Source organism: Ruditapes philippinarum, unplaced genomic scaffold, assembly GCF_026571515.1.
Source record: "Ruditapes philippinarum isolate M1 unplaced genomic scaffold, ASM2657151v2 ctg2363_1_1_1_1, whole genome shotgun sequence".
Classification (NCBI taxonomy): domain Eukaryota; kingdom Metazoa; phylum Mollusca; class Bivalvia; order Venerida; family Veneridae; genus Ruditapes; species Ruditapes philippinarum.
The window spans coordinates 144,158-158,831 of NW_026853553.1; the positions used below are offsets into that span (position 1 = coordinate 144,158).

At 33.8% G+C, this 14,674-nt stretch overlaps 2 protein-coding genes across 2 annotated transcripts; one reads left to right on the forward strand and one right to left on the reverse strand.

The window, feature by feature from the left end:
* Nucleotides 1-625: 625 nt before the first annotated feature.
* On the forward strand, nucleotides 626-4,421 carry LOC132737182 (caspase-3-like). Its single transcript, XM_060724439.1, has 4 exons — nucleotides 626-965; nucleotides 1,367-1,666; nucleotides 2,220-2,403; nucleotides 3,750-4,421. The coding sequence occupies exons 2-4, from the start codon at nucleotides 1,373-1,375 to the stop codon at nucleotides 4,382-4,384; spliced, it is 1,113 nt and encodes a 370-aa protein (XP_060580422.1). The 5' UTR covers nucleotides 626-965; nucleotides 1,367-1,372; the 3' UTR covers nucleotides 4,385-4,421.
* Nucleotides 4,422-5,499: 1,078 nt separating this feature from the next.
* LOC132737181 (uncharacterized) lies at nucleotides 5,500-11,920 on the reverse strand. Its single transcript, XM_060724438.1, has 10 exons — nucleotides 11,768-11,920; nucleotides 11,118-11,255; nucleotides 10,777-10,911; nucleotides 9,590-9,724; nucleotides 8,849-8,934; nucleotides 8,340-8,566; nucleotides 7,775-7,929; nucleotides 7,118-7,268; nucleotides 6,496-6,710; nucleotides 5,500-5,953 (listed from the first exon to the last, which is right to left on the reverse strand). The coding sequence occupies exons 1-10, from the start codon at nucleotides 11,786-11,788 to the stop codon at nucleotides 5,765-5,767; spliced, it is 1,452 nt and encodes a 483-aa protein (XP_060580421.1). The 5' UTR covers nucleotides 11,789-11,920; the 3' UTR covers nucleotides 5,500-5,764.
* Nucleotides 11,921-14,674: the final 2,754 nt, after the last annotated feature.

The following is a 14,674-nucleotide window of genomic DNA, read 5'->3' on the forward strand; positions in this document are numbered from 1 at the left end:
AGAGGCTGTAAATGACCCCAGATTGATCATAAGGTAACGTGTAACCAACGCTGAAAAGCATTTGACTCTATCTCAATCCATTGAGAAGTTGCAGCACTTTGAAATCAATTTTGATGGAAAAAATCAACGCAAAATAGTGATTTTTGGCAATTTTGAGATGTCCCCTCGTTTTCATGGTAACAGAAAATTTAAGCCTGAGCATGTTGTTGCAAGGGCAATGGTCCAGTCAACATTTGTGCCAAGTTTGATTAGTGTTGAAGCAGTTTTTATTGTATTATAGCAATTTGAACTTGTAACGGGAGACTTTTCAATGAAAACAGCCATTTTTCACAAAATGCTCATGAAGTAATGGGTTAATGCTGCAAATAGAGAAATTTGGCTCATACATAATTTAGGTATAATAACCTCCCAAGACCATTATGACTAAATATTTTGATTTTGAAGCTTTTCACTTTAAACCTATTCATGTAATATATTTTCAGTGCTTCATGTTATGTTTAAATCAACGATAAACGCTAATCCGTAACGCTGATCCATACTTCACTATTTAAGTCACTATTGTATACGCTGAGTCAATGTTCAATCCAGTAAAAATATAAATAATTCAAGTGTTATTTACTAACGTTGAGTGTTTTGAAAGTAATTTATTTTAACATCCAAGAACACGTTTAAGTACTGGATTTTATTGCGACAGAAAAATAATAAATCATGGCTATGTTGTCATGGTCTAATTATAGTAACATGATCATCTAAAGTGTTGCGAATTTACGATGCATTAAACACACAGTAAACAGCCCTTAAGGCAGGTTTATTTTATCATATACATGTAATGTAATGCGTTTGTAATTGAACATTTGGTATATCGATGAAACACAGTCCCATCGTTTTTCAACATTTTTGTGTTGCAGACTGGTTTTAATTAACAACAGTTTTTGTTGGATTACGATAAACTTTTACGGAGTAAGGTATGTTTATACACGTTTAAACACTGCTTTATGACTGCTAGAATTTATTATATGCAGCTGAATGTCTGTGTGAGTACGCGCCGAATCGATTGCTATTTGTTAAATACCAACTATTTTTCACTGGGACTACTGTAATGTAACCGATTCGTAAAATTTTATAAAACACGTACACGAGTAGCATATTTACAAGTTATGTGTTTCTGGATTACCGAAATACAAATATCAAGTTTGGATGTATTTATTCATTTGTGTTTCATTTTTCATTTAAGTTACCTGGTGTAATTTAGGTGAACAAAAACACACGTTACGTATAGTTATACTTCTGAAATATTTAAAAATGAAGTAGATTACAAAATCTAGTACTAAGAACAATCTCAATATATTGGATTTATTTCCTGCAGACGACAATGGATGAAATAGCAGACGACATAAATACATTAGTTTTAAAAGCAGACGAGACTGACGCTCATGTTGACACGGGTGGTGGAACTTTCGATGGATCATATACGAATGAAAACTCTGTGAGTATAGGTGGCGCTCAAGACGTAGCACATGGTGAGCAGACGACACAACATGACGCCAAACCATTGGATATAGAAGAGAATGTTGATGATCTAGAAGCACGCGGCGATGACCACGGGGCTGCATCAACAGATGCCAGAATGCTAGGGTGTCTAGGTAGTACTGATTCAGCGGAAAAAGTGAGTATGAAATGGATTAACGCTACTAGTTTGTTATTTATCATGAGGTGCCTCGAGTTCGAATCGCCGCTGCTCCACCGAAACTCTAATGTTAGTGTTTTGTGTGTACATTTCACACCGATGCCCCCACTATAAGATAATATGACCTACGAACGTAATTACATGTATGATTCTATGGACCGACCACAATTTTATGACTAGGTTGAAGATTCGCATTAACTTTTTCGGTAACCAAACAAAATCGTGCCACAAATAAAATCTTTAATATCGAACATTTTCAAATTCAACATGTCAGGACTTATGATGACAAGAATATAATAAAATTATTAATACTTGTTTTTCTAGGCGGATATAATAAAACATCAACATAAATTAATACGATGCAGTCATTCGCATTTAGTACAACCTTGTGCAAACAAATGATAGAGCAAGATATGTTTTATATATTATTTCTGTCAATTAGATAAATTTTCTTTTCACTAAAGCGTTCGAGCATTAAAGTAAAATAAATTTTGTTTTCGCTAATAATTTTGATTTTCTTATATACCACTAGGTAAACACGATACTGTCTGTTGATCCAAAACTAGATGTATACGATATGAACTATAAATACAGGGGCCATGCACTATTGATTAACAATGAGAAATTCAGCATTCAACTCAGGCGCCAGGGGCTCGGGAATAGGGACGGCTCTAGTGTGGACGATGACAGCATGAAGAAAAGGCTCTCTGAATTAGGTACATGCATGTATAGTTTCATGATATAAACGCATATATAAAATCTAGATTAAAAGTTTTAGCTAAATCGTTTTATTCCTCAGAACGTTAAGTTTAAAGACACCATTTAGTTTAAAGACACCGGGGTTTGCAGCTCAAGAAGTTGTTTGGAATCTTGTTATACATTGAAGATAAAAATGTTGATGGCAAAAACCAGTATTGGTTGATGTATTGCATGCCCTTTGTCCTTCAAATGATTATGTTGAAAAGTTGGTGGCTGCTTGTGCGCTCTGGTACAGAGACCATGATGTGAACAGCCGAATGTGCTAGTAATTGCTTGTTATACCCCCGACCACTTCGGGACGTATTACTGTTGGCGTTGTCGTCCTTGGACGGACAACGCTGGGTAAGGTTACGTCCGTTTATCCGACCGTAGACAGATTGTTTCAGCAGCATTACTTGAGAGGGATTTTCGTGATTGTGTTTATATATTTGCAATTTCAGTATGTTAAAAACTATGGGCCAATTCGATTTTGGCTGCAGTTAAGTCAAGACATTGCCCCTTTAAGTCAGTTTTAAGCTTATGAAGGATTTCAGTGTTTGTGTTTATATTTGGCATGTAAGTATGTTATATCAAGTGTCAGATCATGTTTGATTTTCGCTGCAATCAACTCATTATTAAAATAGTTCCCCCCTTTTAAACAATTTAACATTTTACCTCATACCTCATATAGACGTGTTTTGACGGCTTTTCATCCCCCTTTTTAGGCCTCAAATAGTGAAAAAAACTGTTTTTCCTTTGAGAAATGTTTTCGGCGCCGCCCTATCAAAAACGTACATCAAGGTAGTTTGAACTTGTAACAGGATGTTTTTCAAAGAAAACAGCCATTTTTCGCAATATGCTCATGCGGTAAAAGGTTACGTTGCATCTAGCAAGTATGTAATATCAAAACACAAGTCAAGTTTGATTTTTTCTCTGCAATCACCAAATTGCAACCTTTCATCAATCTTCTATTTATCATACAGTACCTACGTTCTAAGGGAAGCAACTCAATTTATGAACACATCATTAATTGCTCTGATTTATCTCGCTTACTCGCAAATATTTCTGTCTCATGACATATCAGAAACATTTAAACTTTGATGTGATATGGAACAGAAACAGTAAAGATTTAATTTTCTGTCATTTCTCAAGTACTTGTAGCAGTAAAATATAGACCATTTCATTGAATGTTTTGATTTTTTCAATTACTGATACATTATAGATTAAAATATACATGTATAACCCCTGTCATTATGGATGATATTGAACTATGATATTCCCAGTTTTTCATGTAAGTTGATAACAAGTTGTCATGTATTTCCAGGATTTGCAGTCCATGCGTACCCTGATCTATCTGCCTATTCGATGAAAAGCGTGTGTTCCAAGATGGCCGCCAAAGATTACAGTGAATGTGACTGTTTTATTTGCGTTATTCTAAGTCATGGAGAAGAAGGCGTTGTGTATGGAACTGATAAACCTGTAGAGATCACAGAACTAACCAAATATTTTAAAGGAGATAAGTGCCCATCTCTTGTTGGAAAGCCTAAACTATTTATCATTCAAGCATGTCGCGGGTACCAGACGGATGCCGGCGTGAATGTCAATGTGGCTGACGCAAAAGGCATAGGTGAGCAAGGGAAACCAGCGATGGTGAAACTTCCGGTAGAGGCGGACTTCCTGTTTGCTTATTCAACGATTCCCGGCTACTATTCTTGGAGAAATGGTGCCAATGGTTCTTGGTTTATACAGGCGCTATCTGAGGCGTTAAAAGACTTCGGAAAAACAATGGAAATCAGAAAACTATTGACGCTTGTGAACAAAAAAGTTGCCTACAACTTCCAGTCGTTCAATCCAGAAAATAAAGACTTTCACAAAATGAAGCAGATCCCATGTATTACATCAATGTTAACTAAAGACCTGTACTTCTCAACAGTAAAGAAAAAGAAATTGTTCTTTTGATACTAACTACCAGTGATTATAATGTTTACACACGCAGCACTTTTTTGTTTAATTTCTCCAGAAACATATGTAAGTAATGCATGGAACCATTATCTATCACCTCTTAGTGTCAGTCCTTTGTCCATATATCCAACGTGCTGTTTAGTTCAGAGTCGACCATGTAAAACTATGTATACAAAGTAATAGTATGTGCGAATGCAGCAAATATTTTCCCATTTTCAAGAATAATACGGTTATACATATATTCAAAACACCTTTTCTTTTCAGCTGATTCAATGATGATGATGATGGTGATGATAATAATAATAATAATAATAATAATAATAATAATAATAATAAAAATCTTTATTTCAGGAAGGTAACATATTAGTATACAAAGTTAATACAAACTAAATACAAACTAGCTAGAGAAACAAATAAAAACCTAAAAAGCAACAGTAACAGTACAAGTTATCACAAAAATACTAAAACCTTCATTAATTAATCTATTGGTTTAATAAATTTATTGATTTTAAGTAAAGTAAGTATAAATATAAAAAATATTTCATATGTAAACATACAAAGCAATGAACATATAATACATGAACTAACACTTGTATACACCCGGCCCATTGCATGGGCTTATAAAACACAAATAACATATTAGCAAAAATTTGAATTTTACAAAACATTCTACGACACTCGTGATATATAAAGATGATAACAGATTATAAAAAATATCCATTGGAAAGCGTTTATATCAATATTTGAAAGACTGTAATGAGGTACTTATTTTAAATTTATATGGAATATTATAATATTCCATATTTTCATACTGTAGTAAGAAAATTTATCTTTAATATACTTGTATAGTTGGTACGCGGTCTTTTTTTTTTAACACAAGCTCGTAGTGCATAGTTGAAACTTATTTATGTTAAACTTGGCTGTTATTCTATGATTTAAAGATATATTATGATCAAATTAGATATTGAAAATATTGAGAATTGCCACACTGTTTCTTTGTAAAAATAAAATCAACACACAAAGTAAATAAGTTATGTTTTAAACTCTACACGCTATAGGAGGCCAAAATAAGAATATATTGTGTCATTAAAACAACTGGCTTTTTTTTAAAGAAAGGACCAACTTTACTTCACCTGTATTAGAGAATGCAGCTTCCCATACATAGTTTGCACATTCTTTTATCCAAATTAGACAAGATATAGTAAAAATTTCATAGATTTCAACAAATTCTGTGATAAAATTATTTTACCTAAAGGTGAGTATAGTATATCTTAGTCTAATTTCAATTACAGAAAAAGTTGTCTTATTTCAATACAGTAAATGTGTCTTATTTCAATACAGGAAAAGTTGTCTTATTTCAATACAGGAAAAGTTGTCTTATTTCAATACAGGAAAAGTAATCTCAATGTCACTCTCGTATTCTTTCAGTATTTCTTGTTGACGTTCAGATCGTTTCGATGCAGCCATTCTATCTATATCCGCTGACAGGAATTTGTACAACTCGTAAATATCTCGTCTGCTAGATCTCACGAAAGAATCGCAAATATTCCTAAAAAATGCCCATCCCTTAAACAAAACATGAATATATTTAATAAGTTTAAATAAAATAAATTCCAATTTGTGTTTCCTAAAAATATATGAAAAGACGAATTTTTCCCATGTTCAGAACCTTGTTCCAATGTGGGCAAGTTGTAACGGTCACTAACAGTGACTGACTCATGTGCAATACAGCGCTGCGGGTTCGAGTCTCAGTTTTAGATTTTTTCATGCTGGAAAGCAATTCGGCTAACGATAACTGCAAAGGTTACAATCCACGTAAATTATCAAAAAGAGGTCAAAATATGCAAAATAGCCCTCACTGCGATTGTCACACAGTAGCAATATTGGAAATATACTGAAAAGTCAGTCATTAATCGCAAATAACATGTAAATCATTACTTTGATCATGAATCTTTTTACTTTTCTTAAATTCTTCCTTCATTTTTCTCAAGATTGATTTTCTTGAAATATTCTGACTCATCTGATATACAGCTTTAACATTAATGAATTAAAATTGTCTATCATTATTAACAAAACGATATCACGTGATATAAACCAATATCTTTCACCTGTTTTTCATGTTCCAGTGTTGTCTGAAATCTTTCAACATATTTTGGATCTTCAATTTTCTTTAGGAACAGTTTTCCAGGTTTAGAGTTGGATTTTAGAACACTCAGTGTTGTAACTATGGCAGACCAGTGCTGGATAATCCGTGTAAATTCTATCTGAGCTGTTTTCAGCTGGTCTAGGGCATTCTGAATCATCTTCACATCGCCATAATTTGCTGTAAAAGTAGATACCCGGTCAGTGAAGCCTTTATTGTGCAGCTATGATGGGGGTTCGAACTTATGCGGCCAGAGAATCCGCATTCAATGTGTTTCTAGTCTGACACGTTCACCTTGCAACTATTACTTCCTGATTTTACGGAATAGATTTTTCTCATCTTTGAATTTCGAACAGTCTATAAAGAGTTATATGGATTTCGATATCAAAATACAAAGAGCTATTAACATTAAAGAACATGGCCAGACCTAACAGGCGTGCAAGCTGACATGAATCTGTGCTGTTTGGCAGTGGTTATTCACTTTCCGTTTCATATTTCGTTCAAATATCTCGAGAAATTCATCAAGAAAAGTATTGTTACGAATCGGCGTTAAAGAAAATTTTCTTTAAAATCAGTATGCTAGTTACCGTCTTGTATTGCTAACTTTTTTAAATCGCCTAAATGTTTATATGCAAGTGTACGCTGCTCATGGATTCGACTTAAAACATTCCTTTTCCTGTCAAAACCACGCTCAACCGCCCGCTGTGCCTCCATGTATGCTCCCATCAATACTTTGAACTGGAAAGTGTTAGGGAAAAAACATCACACTTTTAAATAACAATCTTAATATATTACGAGTGATGATCCAGAAATACCCGGATTAAATAATATTTATTAAAAGTTCATATAACAAACGCTATATTAATGCGTTATATATCCTCTTTACCATGAAACAAAAATTATAACAATTAAACACACTATGGTCAGCACATGCCGTTTGTTGGCATATTTCGTTTAATGGCACTCGCTGTAGGTGTGAGTACCTCAACAGACAGGGCAGTACTCGAGCATGGCCCACTTCTTCTTGCTGGACCCAAGCTGGAGGTTGAACACCGGGTCATCCAAGTCGGAGCTCCAATCGTCCCAATCGATGATAATGACATCATCATCATCGTGGACCGGCTGCATACATAGTAATGTGCATGTGGGGTTGCACGAATGTGGTCACAATGCCATTAGCTGTGACTGAAACATATATAATGGCATTGATAAACCACAGAAGACCCTTTTTCATCAATGTATACCTCTTCCATCCGTTTGTCTCGATTAAAAAGATCACTTATCCCGCCTAAAACTCCGCCTACAAATGCTCCGATACCACCGGCGACTGATGCTCCTACTTTCATACCTTCAATGAACCCATCGTTACCATTAGCTGCCATGTTTCCACCAGCCATTCCTTAAAAAGATTATAAATGCATGCCTAAATCCTGTATTGTAAATGCATTAAGGATCATGTAATAATGAGAAAAACATCAGCTCGTCGAATCGAAATGAGTTCGCCATGAGGTTACTTTCCATACATTAGTAGGTGAAAATATATTCAAATTACATTCACTGTCACAAGGAATACATGCCAGAGCCGAGATACAGTTCGAATGACCGTAGAAAGGATTTCATAATCAATCACAGTGGAAGTGACCTGTACTGTCTTGGAATCGAACCTGTATCGCCTAATTCACAGTCCTATTCAGCTAACCATTCTACCGAATGGTTACAAGGGAATTAGGGAAACCATGGTTTCTCTTACATGTAACAAATGACAAATATTAGTTTCCTATAATTGTAACGTCATTTAACTTAACTTACCGGCTTGTTCTCTAAACATTGCTCTATCTGATTGTAACATTTCTAGATTGTTATCGATTGCCTGCTTTTCCTCGTCCAATTCCTCTTGTGCCCGTTTAGCAGCTCGTAAATTATTTTTTTCGGTTTCCATATCTTCCTTAAGACGTTTCTTTTCGTTGTCAACATGCTGGTTCCAAATAAGCACATCACCAATATTTTCTTGAAGACCTGTATAGGCGTCTTTGTAACTGTCAGACATTTTAGAAGTAGAATACGAATATATAAATAAAAAATCACGGTCTTAACATAAAATATGTAAATGTTACCAAGAACTGTTTTTCATAAGGATTAAATTTAATCATACATTATATGATATAAAATGTAAATGTTATCACAAACTACTAGTATATTATCAACGTAAATGTTACCATAAGCTATATATCTTAAATACCATAGATGATAGAATTCCAAATGTTGACCATAAATTATCATATATAAGAGGTTAATGTTACCGCATTAACTATTCATACCCGTCTCTCATTTTTTCGGCTTCTTGTTTCATATCCTCAGCTTGTTCTATTATCATGTCTAAAGCATCTTTTACGAGCTCTTCGTCCTACAAAATAGCCTTTCAATCCTTAATCTATTAAATATGTGTGGTAAAGACACGGTTCAGAACTGTTCACTATTTAGAGGGAAAATGTCTAAGCGGCCGGATAGCTCAGTTTGTACAGCCGCGGAACATGTTTCGATGGTCCCCGGTACGAGTCCCGGTAAGACTGCACATTTTTCTTACCCTCTGACGTTTGGCTCTCAACGGGGAACCGTGACTGAATACTAGTATAGCTCAAAGTTAAATTCACATTGCTCTGTAACCTTTGGAAATTCGATGACGAATTTCAATATTTCAGGGAAGAATGTCACGGTTCAGAACTGCTCGCTATTTAGGGGAAAAGATGTGTAAGCGGTGATGCGGTAGAGCCGCAGAGCAGTATTACGAGGGTCCTGGGTTTTATATTTAACTATGACACAGTTATCAATAATCCTGTAACAAACGGAAATTTCTATTACTATCATTCAGTATGTATAACGGTAATATTCAATTCTTAAAAAGAGAGGGGCAGTCGTTTTCTAAAAAATGTATTGTATCATTATCAATGGTTGGTAAATTACCATTACAATAGTCAATCTTTTTTGAAATGTACCAATTCAATTTCACTTGACAGCGGAAAATTGGGTAAAGAGGTCGTGGCTAGGTCTCCATACATTACCTTTAGGTCCAAAACAGCATCTAAAATAATAGGTATCATAGTTTCGACTATATGCGCTGAGGTGACTGAAAATTTATCCATCAATTCTGCCGACTGGAGGTGGAGCATTTGTGCTGTAGCTGCCGTCATGCGAACCTAAAATAAGCATACTTTACATATAACAAAACAGCTCACTTTTTAAGCTAAAATGTTTTTTTTTTCTTTGCGTAAATATGAAGAAGAATAATCAGATATAAAAATGAAAAAAAACTTTTGTTGCTATAATTATTATCTTAATAGGTGTATCTTTTTTTATATAAAAATTACTTGGGACTTTGGTCTATTTGTGATAGAATAAATAGTGAAACGTGTTTTGTAGCCTGATCTACTAAAATGAAAAAGGTACCTCTCATTACTACAAAAGACAGGAAGGGTTTCAAATTAACGAATTCAAAATTTCAACATATAGAAGTCATAAATTCACGAAAATAACGGCATAAACTTCATAAACTTACGATTTCAACGTCATAAATTCATGAAATTCGTGATTTCAACGTTTTAACTCCATGAATTCAAGTTCACGTTTTGAATTAAGTGATTCTAATTTAATAAATTCATGAATTCACGATTTCAACTGGATCAAAAGTTCCTGTCGGGATTCGAACCTATTTAAATCATTTTAGAAATTTAGTAAATTTCATAAAAGAAAAAAATACGAAAATCCACAACAACCCACACCGATGGTGGCAAGTGGTTTTAAGTCAACGACCTTAACCACGTGCCCACGGACGGCCGATTCTTCCATGTGAGGAAGCCATCCAGCTAGCTTAGGGACAGTTCTACTCAGGTGCCGATTAATGCCTGAAATAATGCATTTGTGCCTGACGTCTTCCTCCACCTTGAAATCGTGAATTTATGCAGTTGTAATCATCGGGATTTCATGGAAAACGTGAATTCTTTAAGTAAAAACTGAACACGGGAATTCGTGATGTTGAAATTATGAATTCCGGAAGAATTTTTTTTTCAACTGGTCTTATGTGTATAATGTAACTTTAAATGATATGCGTTAGCAAACTGTAAGTCTGAACCTCTACCCCTAAGGAATAGCAGGAATCAAATCTCTGGTAAAGATCCCGCTGCCAGGCCTGTATGTTTTTGTTTTTTTGTCCTAATTACATGTTTAACTGTATGCTTATAAAACTGCTTGCCTTTTTCGACTGTTCAGGGTGGTCGGCTAAACTTAAGTACGCAAATTCCAACGATTGTGCTACTGCTCGTAAAGCCCTATACACTTCCACTGCCGCAATCGTATGAAAAGATGTTTTCATCTTTAATGGTAAATCCTAAAATGATTGAAATATGCCTTTTTAGATTCAAGTAGCTTAAAACTAGAACCATCTTCTTCTGAAAAACTTTCTGTTAAATTAATATGAAAGTTGTTTCCACCAGCAAATAAAAAAGGTAATGCTTGTTCCTTGAGAATAGATTGATGTACTGAATGTTGATTTGACAATAACAAAAACTTTTCATTATTAAGTTAGTTTCTTACTTCTGGAATCTTCACGGTGGTCTCATCTTGCTCTGCTCCCCCAGGGCATCCTCCTTCAGCAGCACACGATTTGCTGGCATCTAGATCACCATCACCCTTGCTGGTCCACGCCACAGTGATTAGAAGAATCAAGACGATCTGAAAATTAATTAGATTGCATTTGTGAAAACAAGATATGCCACCGCATAAATACAACATTAAATATATTAGAGGCAAAAGTATTTTTTTGTTTCTTTACAACTGAACTTTGCGATAATGTTGTATTTGTATGTTTAATATGGAGAGGAGGTTCTTTTAAACCAAGTACATACATGTATGTAATAAAATTTCTGTTCTGTTCTGTTCTGTTTATTTTCATTGGATATTTGGTCAGATCATGTAAATCATTATATCGTGTAAAAGTCCAAATTTGTAGATATAAAAGTAAACAGTACATTAATCATACTATTATGTTTAAAATACAATATGTATACCGCCATTGAATCAGATTTGGTTAAAATTATACATGATATATACTTTTACACATCTTTAGTCATGTGTTATTCGTAGATTAACATAAATACCCCAAAACGGGTGGTTTATCAAAATGAAATTGATTAAAATTAATAAAAAAGAAATAAAACTAGATAATTTGAGATCAAATGACTCACCAGACACTTGACAGAGGTCATGGCAACGTCTTTGAATTAGTCCTTAAATTGATTAATTAAGGAGCCATACAGTAAAGTTCAAAATTTTATGTTTAAAAATGGCCGTAAACAGAAAGTAGAAAAACCGACACGTGTAATTTTGTTTGTACATGGTCTGTTTCTTCTGCAGAGTTAAGCTATTTATAATTCTGATTTAAATTGTTCAATCAGTTGAATGAATTATTGACCCATTTTAAATTTAATCGAGTACACCTGTAAGCTATTAATAGATAAGAATGACTGCAGAACAGTTTTAATGTATACATAATATTGAATTTTGACCCCGTTGAAAAATAACCAATGTGATTTTTTTACAACAGATGATTTATCAATTATTTTTACCCACCCATACGTTAAAAATTGACCTGCAATATAAACTGGTCAAATATTGATTTGACCACATTTCAGAATGGTTGTTACATACATGTATAACAAGTTAAATAATATAATAACTGATAATTGGTAAAAAAATGAAGAATGTTTCTTTTCCAGTCGTAGTTTAATATTTTATACGTTTAATCATGTGATCCAATTTCATGATTGTTTGCTATTAGTATGGGAGCACTTTTAACATCGGTCATGCAGTCAAAGAGAATATTTTTTAACAATTTCGTCCGGTACTAGACCACTAAGATCATGCATACGATGGATTTTCAAATAACCTTTGTTCGGAAATTAATAGGAACAGCTCATGATAAGTGTATATAAGTCCGAAAACTATCAGTAACTCAATCATACAATCTTATATCCTGCCCATTTATATCATACATGCGTTTTACTTGTGTCCAGTAACGCTGGCATGTGAAAAGAACGCACGATTCGTGTAAAAAGAAACGCAGAATTGTGCAATAAATGGCGGATACCTGACAGGATTTCTAATGCGGTAAGTAAATGGGTCAATTTTTTCTTTACTTAACCAAACTTAAAAAAGAAATAGCCGTATACGGCTGCAAAGACTATACTTTATCCCTTATCAAGATTATTTCCTCGAATTTGCTTATTTTCTAAGATCATCCGTGAAAGTGATGGCTTGACTACTGTTTTGAGTGTGATTTTGGCGTTTTGTCGACTCTTATTAGTACAACAATGCATACAATACCGTACAATTTCGATATGATTCGAAAAAGAAAGAGAATGAAAAATATGTCAAAAAAATGACGTCATTTTCAAAAAATATATATATCAAAATAAATTATCAGATGAAAGATATAATTTTGTTTGAAATAAGGAGTATGGTCGGATTTACGTTCAACCTTCTGGCGCTTCATATACACAAATCGTTAGCCGAGTACTTCATTGAATTTATGTAGTCTATAACTATTCATGCAAGCAAAACTACTATGTATTACGTAAGAGGAATGATAGCTATCATACTAGAGCGGTAGCACCTAAATCCAACCATACTCCTTATTCCGCACAAAAAAGTATCTTGCATCTGATAATTGCACAATTTAGTCACTACAAAACATTGTAGTGACAGCAGAAAAATCTCCCTTTCATCGTTGATTTTTTAATTATAAATTGCTCGTACACGCCTTGTTTGACCAATGAATTATATATTTTGTAAAAACCTACAATAAGAAGTTGTTTGACTATGATTGGGATAGCAACCACGGTTAATATCGTTGTTAAAGTATATGAATTAGTTTCGATCCTCTTATAAAATGCGGAATAGGACTTCTTGTAGTTTACAGTTTTGCTAATAGACAAACATGTATATATCTATATAAGTCTGCTAAATGATAAAGAAAAGCTTCCAGAGATATCCCTCTGCAATTAACCTTATCAAAATAGAAATAAAAAAAAATGTTTCTTAAAGAACCCTTCTTCTACTTCATCTAATAGAAGCTGGGAGTGGTCAGTCATTAACAAGTATAAATTAGATATGAGCTGTATTTACATTAGAATTAGTAAATTAAGCATGATATGTCATTTTTAATGCCGTGCCTGTAAACAAATAATCTTTCGAAAGCAATGTGGTTTTATGTGTGTATAAAACACTTGATACATTTTTTTAATTCACACAATTATTATCCCTTTATAATTAGTGTCTTGTTTATTGTGTTTTGGCATTTGTAAACTCTTTTATGCGTTTGCAATGTTACAGTTCAGTTATGCTATTTTACGACGAAAAAGCAAAATAACTGTTATATATATAAATGCGTGGCGCCGCTAAATGTCACACTAGCCCATTGCCGCTAAATGTAGCACCATTGCCACTAAATGTTGCAACCGCCGCTAAATGATGCCATTAAAGACAACCATTTGAATGGAAATGTAAAGGAATGTCCCGATCCATCTGCCGGAACAAGATGAAAAAAAGTAGGTGAATCTCATTTGTCAGTCTAAAATAAAATGTAAAGGATAGTTCTTATCATTCTACAATAAAATTTTTAGGATAGCTGTAAAATAAAATGTAAGGAATAGTTTTTGCCACAATATATAATAAATTTTAGGTATGAAATACAAATGAACATCGCTTTAGACTAAATTTTGATGTATAAATTACATTGCTTTAGAGGTAATTCTGATATATAAAAACACCTGAACATGTATAGCAATGGAGTCTTATATGGCAGATTATATCTACATGTATAATGTATAATTATAATACATTACTATATAAATTTTGGCTCTTTTCCCATTGGTTCGTTCTGTGCTGTTTTATCTAATACACGACTGAATTGATGATTGTTTCTTACAAAGATACAACCTAAAAAACTATGGTGTTCTCAATTGTATGTTGTTGTTGTTTATTTGCTTTGTCAAAATGTACCTATCCCATTAAAATTCAAAATGTGCTGAATTATTGTGACGTTGGTGAACGTAGACCATTTGCTTATGACCCCAGAACACAATCCTACTAAA